Raw genomic sequence first — 14,804 nt, 5'->3', positions numbered from 1 at the left:
CAGAGAAGTAAGTGACATGCATCAGCCCATAGGGGTAGAGACAATAGAAACCATACGGTTTACGCTATAATAGTTACCCACGCCAACTACATATGACCAATACGAGTTCATTCAGGAGCTGGAGGTCTGTGTTCCAGCCAGGATTCCACATCTTTCGGGTTTGAGAAAAAGTGCGTGGCGTCGTTGTATATAACCCTCAGACGAGCCGGAAACAACATCGAGTATTGGATATTCCGATCCCGGAGTTTGCGTTTGACAAGAGAGAATTGGGCACGGGATTTCTGGACTTCAATGGCAAAGTCTGGGAAAATTGAGATCGTGTGGTTGTCGAACATCAGCGGGCCCTGGAGACGAGCCAGACGAAGTATAGTGTCTCTGTCTTTAAAGTGAAGAAGACGAGCAATGAACGTTCGAGCAGGAGCGCCTGGTGGAGGAGGACGAGACGGAAGACGATGTGCTCGTTCTACCGCAAATTGTGGGCTGAAGGCTTCACGTGTAAACATCTTAATCAGCCAGTCTTCAAAGAATTTCTCCGGGGCTGTTCCCTCTGCCCTCTCAGGTAGCCCAACCAGGCGGACATTGTTCCGGCGGAGTCTGCCTTCTATATCGGATAGCTTAGCGTGAGCCGATGATAGTTGTGTAGAAAGATCGTCCATCTTAGTTTTAAGTGGATAGGTGGTGTCCTCCAGGTCCGAAATGCGGTGCTCAGTCTCACTCACTCTTTCACGAATCTTTTGGAGATCCTGACGGAGTAGAGAAACATCTATCTGGACACGTTCAATTTTATCAGAGACTCGTTGCTCTGAGGCAGCAATAGCCTGTATTATTTGCTGCGTGGAGTGCGTCGAGTCGTTTAAGGCTGGGTCCTCGCCTTCAGAGCGCGGAGATTGAGGGTTACGAGCCGCGTTGGAAGTGGATTGGGAAGAGGAGGATTCCCTCGCATATTTTTGTAATTTCGCGGCTGCACCTGTCTTCCCCATTGTAATGTCCAGTATATTGCACAGGAGGCTTGTAGAGTAGGATTACAAGTGTGGAGGAATATGGAGATTGAGCCGTAGCAGCGCACTCCCAAGTGGCCCAGACACAGGATCAATGTGATGATCACAGCTTTCACGTGTAGCGGGTAGGGGGGTCAGGGAGGTCGGTGTTTTATATAGAAATGTCAGCACGTTGTATTTAGGCAGAGATATAGAGGCGTAAGCGTGTGCAAATTGGGGTGTAGTGCCCTGTATTACTCCCAGCATGCGCACCATCCAGGCAAGGAATTAGTGCAGGAATGGGCAGGTAGATATATGCATAGAAATGTGGATGTCGGAATGGTATATCCTATCTAGCTTCCAGAGGGGAGTATTGTCCAGGTAGGAGAATATTGCAGGGAGCACTGCAGGGAAGGTGTACCTGCCGCGAGCCACAGGAGCTGATGATCTGCCGCTTAGCCTGTAGTGTTCTCCTGCGGTGGCTTGTGGAGTGCAGGCCGCGCCGTGTCTCCCCGCAGCGGTGAAGAAGGCCTCTCTCCAAGGTGCAGCACGTGGGACGCAGCCCGGAGTCAGCGTCGGCCCCGGAGAGCGCCGACCCGGAAGCGCCGCGGATTCCCTGTGTCAGGAGAGCGAATAGCGGAGGGACAGCCGTAGGACGTCCAGGCACCGTGGCGGCAAACAGGAGGTACGCGGCCGGGGAGCGGAGGGCAGAGTGTCAGGCAGGTGTCTCGCCCCACACTGGCAAGATGGCCGCCGCAAGCAGCTCTGAGACAGCACCCGCAGTATCCTCCGTCAAACGGCTGTTATATTGGTCCGAGGGGACCGGCAGGTAGTTCCAGCGATGCACCAGCAGTTAGGGCTGAAGTAGAGTCACTTTTTATGTAGATAGCATCGGGCTAAAACGGATTAATGTAGGAGTTTGTGCGGGAGCTTAAAAGCTATGCTCCTACTCCATGCTGTGCCAAGCCACGCCCACCGACAGAGGTTCTTTTCATTAAATTCTGTGCCCTTCCTTCTCCAAACGTACCTTTGCTCATTCCGGCCAAAAAGTTCTATTTTAACCTCATCGGTCCACAAAACTTTATTCCAAAATGCATCATATGTTCATTTGCAAACTTCAAATGCTGATTTTTGTGGTGGTGAGGACGTAGAAGAGGTTTTCTTCTGATGACTCTTCCATGAAGGCCATATTTGTACAAGTATCTCTTTATAGTGGAATAGTGTACCACAACTCCAGTGTCTGCCAGATCTTCCTGGAGGGATCGTGCAGTCAAACGTGGATTTTGACTTGCTTTTCTCACAATCCTGCAAGCTGTTCTGTCTGATATTTTTCTTGGTCTTCCAGATCTTGCTTTAACTTCCACTGTTCCTGATGACTGCCATTTCTTAATTACATTCCGAACAGAGGATATGGGCATCTGATAACGCTTTGCTATCTTCTTATAGCCTTCTCCTGCTTTGTGAGCGTCAACTATTCTCAGTTTCAGTGTTCTACACAACTGCTTAGAGGAACCCATGGTGCTGATTGTTGGAGCAAGGTCAGATGAGTCTGGGCTTTTAAAACCTTTGAGATTGACATCACCTGGTCTTTCCAGACGATGATTGAGAACAATCCATGACACTGCCAGGTCTCAGCTGTCCAAAGGGGGCAGTACAAGGTATTAACTCTGCAGGGTGCCCAAACTTTTGCAGACGCCATTTTTTGGTTTTCTGTTCTTTTGAAAGTGTAAATGATGGAAATAAAATCAAACTTTTTTTGACATGTCATAAGAATGTCTAATCTGTAATTTGATGCCTTTTGGAGATTTTTCCATCTTTCCTTGGCTTCTTTTTGCACATTAAAATGAATTTTTGCCTGGGGTGCCCAAACTTTCAATCCCCACTGTATTTTGCCTGCAGTGTGGCCACAGCTAGGATGTGTGTATTTCTGGTTGTCACCGCAAGGTGGCCACAACTAGGATATACATATGTTATTCTGAATGCCATTGGACTCTAGAGTAATTGTATCTTCTATATGAACTGAGACACGGCATGCACTGTATCTGGTGCATCTACATATTAAGTACTGTCTAAATGAGTACTGAATGAGCTTTTATCATAGAGACCATAATAGGACAGATTCTAGCAGCAGGAATTGTGCAGTGACTGTAACCTACAGACAACCTCAGTAGAGGTAACACCTTTTCAGTTTGCCTCTTCTTTATGATCCCTAATGCTTCACTGCACTTTGGGGGTAATACAGACTTGGTCGTAGATGTGCTAAATTTAGCACATCTACGATCACTTTCACAGACATGCGGGGGGACGCCCAGCATAGGGCTAGTCCACCCCACATGCCTGACTCACCCCCCCCCCCCCACACACAGAGGTACAAAAGCATTGCACAGAGGCGATGCTTTTGTACCTGAAGAGTAGCTCCCTACCAGCGAGGCTCCTGTGCGTTGGCAGGGAGCTACCAGTCACTCTCCTGGTCGCTGCGCGTGACGTCACGCAGCCGCCGTGGCCCACCCCCCGCACGGTCCAGGCACGCCTGCGTTACCCGGACTGCGTTCCCAAAACGACGGCCCAACGCAGCGTTGGGCCGCCGTCTGGGCAACGCACCCTCCCGTCCAGTGACCGCCTCTGCCTGGCAGAGTCGATCGCAGGGCTGAGATGCCAATCGCTTCTCTGGCATGCTGCGGCGCCTGTGCATGCGCAGTTCAGACCTGATCGCCCGCTGTATGAAAACGCACAGCAGCGATCAGGTCTGAATTAGCCCCATTGTCATACCATTTTCTGCAGTATGAATCCCAAATCAGGTCTGATCAGTCATCATTGTATTGTGCTGTTCTTCATGTCTTGTCAATGCTATTGTATGTAATATTGAGGCTACTGTTTGTTCATAATGTGCCTGTTCTGTTCTGTATTCATTTAAAGTAAAGAAAATACTTGTTAACATCAGTGGTCGATGTTTAATCATATGTAATCCTTGTTGCTTCATGATATTTTTGGTTGTCACCTGTGTTGTTTCACGACTTAGGTTCTTGTTAGAAGATGCCAACCCCCCGTGGAATCCACGTCTCCTCACTCTTAGTCAGAACAAAGAGTTCTGTGTCCACGAAGTGTGTGCTGCAAATGGACAGGTGAAACTGACCACTCTCTGCCTCTTCGATGAGAAGTCTTTGCGACAGCTCTGTATAGATAATCATGTTTGTAAGTATGACTTAGTGTGAATTCTCTTCCAGTTGTGACATGTCAGATGTGACTTTACTAGTAGTTTTAGTTTAAGGATCCATCAGCACTAACATAATGAAAGGATAGAAGACAGTCTTCTTAGAACATGCAGAGAACAGCCAGGCACAGCTAAGAAACCAAGTCTTAGGGGGCAATTGAATGCACTGTTACGTCCAGTTGAGCACATTACCAATTTTTACTGTAAGCAGTCTTCAGTGATTTCCCTGCTCTCTCTACTGGGTGCAAAGAAAAATGACTGATGATCCATCACTACAGTGTACCTTTCTCACCATCCCAGTCTGGAGGCATATTGCTGGGAATGAAACTGCCCCCAAAGACTTTGCCTCTGAGTATTTTAGCATCCAGCAAGAGGCTAGAACAATATGGTTTTACAAATTTCTAATTTGTATATCTTTTATTTAAAGCTATTCATAGCCAAATCCCTGATGCTGGTAAAGCGCTACAACAAACAGTATTAGGGCACCGTCAGCAAGCCCGTTTACTGCAAATTCATATTAGCCCATTTGTGTTGCAGTTGTAAGATAATGGTGCCATGAATTTGCAGTACAGCTGTGCACAGTCTGTTTAACCTATTTTTGTATTCTCAGGTGCCCCCTCTTTACCGTCAGTCCGTCTCCTCTCCATGCAAGGGGATGACATTCTCATTCTGCTCAGCAGCAGCGTCCTTGTACATCTTTCCTGTACCAGCAAGGAGCAGACACCGAAACTTATCGCTTGCTTCTGTCTGGACCTGGATACAGATACTGCAGAGCGCATCTCAGATGTATGTTTGAGACACAAAATCTTGTTTCTTCTGGACAGTCTGGGGTTCATATGTATCCTACCCACAAAGCTGTATGTTTTCTTCTGTAGCTAAACACACATGTATGTATGTATATTTGTATGTTTAACATGAAGTCCTCTAGTGCTTTGGATCCCTTAACAAGGTGCTGCAGATGTGTTTGACACCATAGATGGGTCTATAGTAGCTGAAATAGAGCTACCTATAAAGCCAGAGGTTGAATCGGTAGAACCATTGAAGAGCATCCGTGTCTCTCCGAACCTAGATCTAATTGTGGTCTCTTGTGGCACATCCTGTTTTCTTCCCCTGAGGCTGAGTGACAGTGCCAGGTAAATGAGTGTTCTGTGAGTTATGTAGAATAAAGGTGTTTGAGATTAGTATAGAATGACTGTCTCTCTCTCTCGCTCTCTCTCATGCAGTGAGAATACCATACACTCACTACGCACGTGGCGTAATGAACGGCAGTCTAAGAAGTCCATGTCAAATGAAGATGACCTTGAACTGAGCAGTTGTGACATACATGGGCATACACTTGGCCATGCTTTTCGAATGAACAGGTGAATGGGTATCATATGATCCAGAGTTGTTCTGTTAGTACAAATGTCTTGCTATGCTGCTGCAATGTAACATTGGTCTGATTGCCTTTCATCCCTTCATTGTTACATCTCTTCTCATTTCTTTCACAATTGGTCTGTTCTCCGTGAAGGTCATGGGATGCCACTTTATCATCAATTTTCAATGATACAAGGAGTTTCACAGCTCTACCAGAGTTCCCTCAGCCTCCAGGTATAGTGACCCGGAGCATCTCCTCTGTAGCCCCTCTCAGCTGGAGAGCAGTCGGAGGAGGTGGCTGGGTCAGAGTCATGGCTGACAAGCTGAAGGATGCTTTAAGCCTCCACATCTGGTCTGTATCTTCATTCAGTGCCTTATTCTGTCTGCGGAGCATAGATGGGCATGCCACCTTGGTCCAGTGGGACATGGAAACACAAGACATTACTGACCATGCCCTGGGGAAAGCTTTGTGTGTGGACTGCACAGACGATGAGGCCTGTCTTGTTATCACAGGTAAGACAAGTGTGGACTTGTATGAAATATCCAGGGTGGGTCACTGTCCATGTGTACCTGACAAACAAGGCAATTTGTGAGTTCTGATCTCTCCATCCATTTCAGATCGTGGCCTTTCCCTTGTACTGTTTGCTGTGTCACAAAATGAGTTCCTTACCCGCTTAATGATTCATGGTAGCGCGAGTACTGCAGACACCCTGTGCCACCTAAACAACTGGGGGCGCTGCTCTGTTCCTATTCACACATTGGAGGTAAATACCTTCTCTGCTATAGCCCATGTCTCCTTCCTCCTCATTCTTTGTGATACAGGGGCAGATTTATTAAGCCTGGTGAAGTGATAAAGTGGAAGGTGATAATGCACCAGCCAGTCAGCTCCTAACTGACATTTTTCAAACCCAGCTTGTAACATGGCAGTTAAGAGCTGATTGGCTGGTGAGTTATCACCTTCCACTTTATCACTTCACCAGGCTTAATAAATCTGCCCCATACTTACAGATCTGTATCATTCTCTCTCGTTAGGCTGGTTTAGAGAACAGACAGTTGGATACAGTTGACTTTTTCCTAAAGAGTAAAGAAAGCATCTTGAGCCCTCTGACATCAGAAGAAGGTGGCATCCAGTCAGAGCACTACCTGCACAGTAAGCGTGATGAGTGACCACTCTGTATGTAACAAGTCTCTCACACGGAGTCTGTCTCTCACATTTTGCACATCTTTCCCCCCACCCAGACGTTCAGGATCTGGTCCCAGCTCTTGACCTTCTCTTCTCTTACATCCATGGCACCGACCTGGAGACTCAGAGTAAACACTTCTCAGAGCAATTGCTGCAGCTCACACTGCACTTCCTCAACGGACAGCTGCTGTTACTCTGCAATCTGCTGGCTGGTACGTTACAGGATGAATGTGCAATGCAGCAGATGGGACCTTTCTGCAGAGTATCACTGGCAAATTCATGAGTACCCTACAAAAATGTTTTGCTTTTTGAAATTGCATCCATATTTTCGATGTAGTATAAAATACTGTAATGTATAATATTAAAGTCAATTTATTCAGCTAGGTATCTTAGCGGAACAGGAATTAAATTCACAGAAAGTAATTCAAGGGCAGATATAGAGAAGGTCATACTGCCCCATTATTATGGGGCTCAGTTGATGGGTGATACTAATGTGCACAATGTTGTTTTGCCCTTACTCCTAGTCATCATTGTGTGATAGAGGTGGATTTCAGGGAGGTCATGCAGAGTTGATAACCTGGACCAGTTTTCTGAAAATTGACAAATAGACCACACAAATATGGCTTTTATAGTGTTAATACATAAAATGATCTAGTACCTTTTATAATTTCAAACCCCGCCCCCTCCTCCAAATTATGTGTGAAGTCCACTTGTGTTTGCTGCCATCCTCCACTGTTTTTTCCAGTCTCAGACTCATGTATGGTGAAGGGTCCATAGCAGGTCTGGCTGACCTGTGGCTCTTCATCTGTTGTGATACTAAAAGTCCCAGCATGCTTTACCAACTGATGGGTGTGAGGGTATGCTGGAACTTGTAGTTTCACAACAGCTGGACAGTCACAAGTTGGTCACTCCTGGTCTATAGTAGGTAGTACGGTGTCTCCCAAATAGTATCTTGCGACCAGTATGTCAGAACACTGATTTGGATATGGCCCAGAATTGTAGATGTAATGGAGAAAAGCCCTGGAAATAAGCTAAATTTGTAATATATGCAGGTATATTGGGGAGATTCAGATGTAGCAGCTTCAGAACCAGGAGGCGTGATATTATGTCTCAGTGTCACAATAGTATATTTAGGCATATTTCATCTTTACTTAGAACCAGATCCTAGTCTGGAACAGTGTGTTGGAATTGTAACTGGTTATATCACCAAGCTTCGACCTTTTATGAAGAAATTTTATCAGCAGCCACTTCCTGTGCAGCCTACACACGCTGAGAGAGGACATGGCGCCTGGGAAAACATGTCTGTTGAGGTATAGCTCATTTCAGAGAATCATACATAATCTATCCACTCTCATCTGTGCTTCCTATTAGATGTATGGTACCGCCTCTTATTTATTCCTCCTTATTTCAGAGTATAATCTCTGATGCCATTATGACAAATTTTATTCCGGAGGCGCAAATGTTCCTACGTGCGCAAGGTCACCCTTCAAGCCTAACGTGGCTGAAACAAGAAGGCCTAAAGCTGGTCTACAGATGCCTACTGGAGAGCCGTGTAACCGAGGCCTGCCAGCTTCTCCAGAACATGGTCAGTAACAGGCTATCATAATATGCACAATATGTATAAAGTTGGATGAAAGGAGAAGACGAACATAATAATGCAGCCTTAGGAAGGTGTAAGGTAAACCTTCTTACAGAATTATGGTTGTCACTAGTAGGATATGGCGTAATAATGGTATATGAAAGGTAAAGGTGAAAAAGGTTAGATAATTATAATGATAACCCTATGTTGTAAAAAACAATCACACAGTTCATCAACAGCAGAGTGTTTCATGGTATATGGGATTATTTCATCCTCTCATACTATAGTGCACAGTTAGGGCGCTCATCTTTTTCATGGAGAACCCTGACATGTTAGGGATTGTCTTTTATCAGTGCCTGGGTCTAGGGGCCAGTGCAGAGTGTAAGTAAAATGGGCATACTGTACATTGCTCAGAAGTAATGTGAACAGAAAAATGATGCAGCAGTATACACCTCTCAAGATACAGTAGGTGCCTCTGCAAGGACAACATGTGCGCCTGCTTTATTACTAGCAATCACTGTCAGTGTGGTTTGCACCTAGTCTATATAAGACCAGGCTTATATACCATTTAAGTGGTGGTCTGCATATGCGTGGGGATCCGATAGTAGGTTGACACCATATGGTCAACATGCATTATGTCGATATTAACAAAAGGTTAACATGACGTTTTTTTATTATTATTTTTTTACTTTTTTCATACTTTACCATCCATATGGATTTCAATTGGGAACGGTAACCTGTGCCATAGCGGTAGCAGAGCGAGGCACCTTGCCCTAAGCGTGGCGAGTGAAGCGGCACACATATTGGGGTTCCACAAGCCAATGCGGAGAAAATGACACCAAAATTAATAAAAAAAAACCATGTCGACATCTTTATGTGTCGACCTTTTAATGTCGACCTTGTGCATAAAGACCTTTTGGGGTTGACCTAGACGCTGTCGGCCTAATAACTGTCGACCTTGTATACCACACCCATCTGCATGAACACTCGCTTACCGAGCTTTGCCTACATGAGCTCAACCATTCACACACCTTGTCAGCCGGTCCTAAGCTGTAGGTGCAGAATGCATTCGGCTATTTGTATTAATGTGTACAAGCGCAGTATACACATTCCTACTGCTTTCCATAGGGATGTTGGTGACTGAATGTTCTTCTCTAACAAAGGAAAAGAGATGTAGGTAGCAGTTTCTTGAGTTTCACATTTAAATTTGCCATATATGTTCCTATGAAAAAGGTAAATAAACAAACTCAAGCGCTAGGCGGAATGCCACAGTCACCCCAAATAAAGTGGTTCACACAAGAAATACCACCAACATCAAAAATAAGTAAATAAACGTATGGTTCAAGAACTGTAGATGCAGGTAGCTTCACAGGCTTAAATTCATGGCTGAGATAAAAGCCAATAGCTTTGTGTCTTTTGTACGTATAAGCTCCACAGTATCACATGTAGGGAACAAGAATAAAAATACAATAGTGCAGAGGATCATACAATTAAAATGCTTTTAATGTCGATGTGCACTTACAAACAAGAGATTGTTATCAGCACAATAAAGGTCCAATAGTGGCAAAACGGCATGGACCAAACGTCTAAATCCAGATAGCGGGGTACTGCTTTTCATACCAACTCCACAATAGTATATGAGGTGCCATAAAAGCAAAAACAGAGACCAATAGTTCAAATAAGTTATGACAAAAAAGTTTTAATACAGATGTACACTCACAAAGAGTGTTAAAAACACAGCATGAAATGTCCCACAATGGCAAACAGTGAATGTGGTATTTCGCCTAGCGCTTGAGTTTGTGTATTTACCTTTTTCATATGACAATATGGAGTATTTTGGAAGCTTACTCTTATACACGAATTTAGCTGCATTGTGGCGGACTCTTATTGCACTTCATTTCTAAGAAACTTCTTTGAACATACGTGTTCCTATGAAAAGTGTTGTATGTGCTCTAATTGTTTGCTATAGGCTACTGACATTATTGTTATAAAATAGAATTTGCTAATTCTGGCTCTCTATCTCTTGTGGAACTGTAAGTCTAAGCATATCCTTCCAGCCATATAACTTAATTATCTAAGCCTGCATTAAAGATGTGCTTTACGGGGGTTGGTTACAATTGGTGAACAGTTAGCATGTCATGGTCAGCATGTCGCCAGTGATTACGTTGATATCATCATGTTGACATGATGAACTATCAACAAACTGTGCCTGGTGGTCTAGTGTTGTCTGACCTTGTTCCGGCGGCTGCAGCTGCTCCAACATCATCCGGGTCACGTGAGGATCAGTTCCAGCTGCGATGTCTTAGCAGCGGCCTTCCTGTAAGTATTTCCTCCACTATCGCTGATCCCTAACCCTCCCCCTTGTGCCTACCACCCTAACCCTACCCTTGTAGTGCAGCCTAACCCTAACCTTCCCAGTGGCGCCTAACTAGCAGAATCCTCAGACTGTTGACATTTCACATTGTGAATATGTCAGTATTCTGGGGATGTCAACATGGTGCCTGTCGACAGTTTTAACCATGTCAATATGCTAATGTAGACACTGTGGTGCTGACATTATGAATGTTGACCTTCTGACCGGATACCCAATAGACTGACCTTCGACAGTTTTAAGCTGTCTATAGACTGCCTGAAACCATGCAGCTTGTATTTAAGAATAGTCAGCACAGTCTGTTTGGGGCATACAGAAGTCACATGTTGGATTGTGTGACAGTCATTTTGTGCAGCTAAGTCTTATTGATTCTTAGAAGTTCATTTCTATTCCAGGGCTATTCCGTATGGGATGAGCTTCGACGTATCTGTTTGCACACGTCAAATCTTGGCATACGGACCCTGCTGGTGGGTATATTATACTGTGCTGTCAACCTGTTGTCACCATGTTTCTCACTGGCTCACCACAACGTGTGTCCTTTAATAGGTCGACTTGCTGCAAAGAGAGGGCTGTTTTTTAGAAAGAGAGCTGGAAGAGATCCGCACACTGTGCCAGGTGGAGGAGTTGTACGTCGCTATGTGCAAGTCTGCTGGAGAGAGGAAGAGAGCAGCTTACTCCAGGTATGGGCCCTCATTCCGAGTTGATCGCTCACTAGCTACTTTTAGCAGCCGTGCAAACGCATTGTCGCCGCCCACGCGGGAGTGTATTTTAGCTTTGCAAGTGTGCGAACGCCTGTGCAGCCGAGCGGTACAAAAACATTTAGTGCAAAACAAGACCAGCCCTGTAGTTACTTATACTGTGCGATGATTCCAGCGACGGAGATCCCGGAATTGACGTCAGACACCCGTCCTGCAAATGCCTGCGTTTTCCCTACCACTCCCAGAAAACGGTCAGTTGACACACATAAACGCCCTCTTCCTGTCAATCTCTTTGTGAACGGCTGTGCAAATGGAATCGTCGCTAGAAGCAGTGCACAACAACGATGCTCTTTGTACCCATACGACGCGCGTGCGCATTGCAGTGCATGCGCAGTTTTGATGGTTTTTTACCTGATCATTGCAAAAATCAGCAGTGAGCGATCAACTCGGAGTGACCCCCAATATCCTTTGTGCAGAATGGTTCCGGGATGCCACTGTCGGTATTCTGACGGCCGCCGGTAATTCATATTGATCCTTTTCTCTTTACTGTGGAGTAATGCTCCCGGCATATAATATACAGTGAGATCTGTGATTTCTATTCCAGGCCTGCTTGGAAAATATGTACCGTGTCTCCGGAGGTGGAGGCACTGCAAGATGCACTGATCTCTCTTGGAGGTGATCCAGGGATTCTGACTCTACACTGGGCCCAGGGCTGGGATACAGAGACACAAGAATCCATCTTATTGCCTTGGAGGAATAGCACAGGTTTGAGTTGCACATAATTCCAGCTGCTTCCATTATGATTGTAAATGATGTAATGTTTGCTCTATCTGCCTTCTTAGTTGACTTACAGGCATAAATGAATGGTGATAAGCATATAATAAGTATCATAAGCGAAAAAAAACCTATATAGTCTCCCTAATCGTGTATGGTCATAATCCAATACTGCCCCTGTTTCATTTGTTTCCTTCTAACTCCCCCTTATACCCCTCATGTATGCACATGCTTTGGGTGCCATAGCTATACCCTACACCTCTGCCACAGGATGATGCTTCTATGTGCATAGCCCCCATTTCTCATACGTCCTAGAGGATGCCGGGGTCCACATCAGTACCATGGGGTATAGACGGTTCCGCAGGAGCCATGGGCACTTTAAGACTTTTCTAGAGTGTGAACTGGCTCCTCCCTCTATGCCCCTCCTCCAGACCTCAGTTTATAAAATCTGCCCAGGCAGACTGCTCGCACTCCAGTGGAGCTCTACTGAGTTTCACTGAAAGACTTTATGTTAGGTTTTTTATTTTCAGGGAGACTGCTAGAAAGCATGAAAACCTACTCTGACTGGCAAAAAGGTAGCATATTGGGCTGTGGCACAATCCTACACCCCCGCCAGTATAAATATTACCTCATGTTTGCTGAGGAAAAAGCGCCATTGCAGGGGGCGGGGCTTATTCCTCAGGCAACCAGCACACTGTTCAGCGCCATTTTCTTCCAGCAAAAAGCATGGGAAGAAACGCTGATCCTCCTCTCAATTTATGATTTTAGTATCAGAGTTAAAAAAGAATGGAAAAGTGTATATTGTGGTATTATAACCTATTATTGACAATATATATATAGAGCGGAAAGTCTCTGTGTACAAAGTACACAACACAGGGATTTTTTATTTATGCGCTGTTTTGTGTACTGGCAATTCCTTTCTGTGTCCCTCTGACAGATTTTACTGTGGGTCTGTCCCCTATAAGCCCCGGAGTGTCTGTGGTGTGATTGTGCACGTGTGTGACATGTCTGAGGCAGGGAGCTCTTCCTCTGTGGGAGCCATGTTAGGGACACAGAGTTGTAATGTGACACCAAGAGCCTGACTGGGTGAAAGATTTACGTGATAGTGTGAATCATATCAGTAAGAGATTGGATAAGTCTGAGTCTCATGCAGAAAACTGAAAATAATCTTTTGAAGATGTGATTTTTAATAGTTCTGCCTTTCATCCACAGGGGACCCATCTGGGTCACATAAACATTTGCACAAGTAGTATTAACTGATACCAACTCGGACGCTGATTCCTGTGTCGACAATAGTGATTCCAGGGGAATAGGTCCTAAGTTAGCGAAAAACATTAAAAACATGTTTTTAGCTATAAAGGAGGTATTAAAAGTTACGGCGAACCCTCCTTTACCACAGGAGCAGGCTTACATAAGTAAAGAAGTAATGTAACTTTCCCTCCACCTCATGAGCTGAACAGTCTCTTGGAGGGAGTCTGGTTTAACCCGAAAATAAATTTTCAGATTCCCAAAAGAATTCAGGCAGCTTAGCTTTTTCCATGCAGAGGACAGGAAAAGGTGGGAGTCACCCCCCATTTTAGACAGTGCCCTGTCACGGTTAAAGAATAAAGGTGTTTCTCCCTGCGCCTGGCACGGCTTCACTTAAGGAGCCGGCAGACCGCAAGTTGGAGACTACGTTGTAATCTATTGATGTGGCCAATGGGACACTACTCAGGCCTACCACTGCCTGTGTGTGGGTGAATGGTGCTATTGAAAAGTGGTCAGAAAACTTGTCATCAGACATTGACACAATAGATAGAGATGAGATACTCCTAACGTTAGGTCATATCAAAGACGTACATGCTAGAAACCATGAAAGATATTGGTCTCTTGGGATCAAGAGCCGCTACCATGGCATTCTCAGCATGGAGGGCATTGTGGATTCGCCAATGGAATGCTGATGCAGATTCCAAAAGGAATATGGAGGCTCTCCCGTATTAAGGTGAGTCCTTATTTGGAGATGGGCTGGATGCTTTCGTTTCTGCGGCCACCGCAGGTAAGTCGACATTCTTGCCTATTGCTCCTGCGCCAGCGAAAAAGACATATCAATCTCAGATGCAGTCATTTCAGCCCAAAAATTACAAAAAAGGGTAAAGGTCCCCCTTTCTTTATGGGTAAAAGGAAGGGGAAAAGGAAAAGTCCACAGTGTCTCCAGGATCACAGGAGCAGAAATCAACCTCTGCTTCTGCCAAATCTTCAGCATGACGCTGGGAGTCCGCTCAGGTGGGGGCACATCTAAAACTCTTCAGTCAGTTCTGGGTTCAATCTGGCCTAGACCCGTGGGTCATACAAATAGAGTCCCACGGGTACAAACTGGAGTTTAAAGACATTTCCCCAGGCCGTATTTTCAAATCGACCTCACCAGCTTCTATCCCAGACAGGGAAGTGGTGGCAGCAGCAATACAAAAATTGTGTCAGGATCAAGTTTTTGTCCTGGTTCCCTTGTTACAACAAGGAGAAGGGTTTTATTGCAACCCTATTCATGGTTCCGAAGCCAGACAGCTCGGTCATACCGATTCTAAACCTGTATACTCTGAATCTCTACCTGCAAAGGTTCTAGTTCAGGATGGAATCTCTGAGGGCAGTGGTTTCCAGTCTGGAGGAGGGGGACTTCAT

General features: G+C 45.3%; 1 protein-coding gene across 2 annotated transcripts in view; it reads left to right on the top strand.

The window, feature by feature from the left end:
* The window catches only part of SPG11 (SPG11 vesicle trafficking associated, spatacsin), a 103,566-nt gene that overhangs the window by 14,629 nt on the left and 74,133 nt on the right, over positions 1–14,804 (top strand). For both annotated transcript variants that reach the window (XM_063925491.1, XM_063925490.1), the window contains 13 exons: positions 3,997–4,169; positions 4,799–5,026; positions 5,147–5,321; positions 5,412–5,549; positions 5,699–6,057; positions 6,163–6,308; positions 6,577–6,694; positions 6,784–6,939; positions 7,883–8,037; positions 8,139–8,312; positions 11,073–11,144; positions 11,224–11,357; positions 11,980–12,140. In XM_063925491.1, the coding sequence (XP_063781561.1) occupies positions 3,997–4,169; positions 4,799–5,026; positions 5,147–5,321; positions 5,412–5,549; positions 5,699–6,057; positions 6,163–6,308; positions 6,577–6,694; positions 6,784–6,939; positions 7,883–8,037; positions 8,139–8,312; positions 11,073–11,144; positions 11,224–11,357; positions 11,980–12,140 (2,189 nt within the window). The remainder of the gene's footprint in view (positions 1–3,996; positions 4,170–4,798; positions 5,027–5,146; positions 5,322–5,411; positions 5,550–5,698; positions 6,058–6,162; positions 6,309–6,576; positions 6,695–6,783; positions 6,940–7,882; positions 8,038–8,138; positions 8,313–11,072; positions 11,145–11,223; positions 11,358–11,979; positions 12,141–14,804) is intronic.

Source organism: Pseudophryne corroboree, chromosome 6 (genome assembly GCF_028390025.1).
Source record: "Pseudophryne corroboree isolate aPseCor3 chromosome 6, aPseCor3.hap2, whole genome shotgun sequence".
NCBI lineage: Eukaryota > Metazoa > Chordata > Amphibia > Anura > Myobatrachidae > Pseudophryne > Pseudophryne corroboree.
This window is presented reverse-complemented; position numbering and strand designations above follow the sequence as displayed.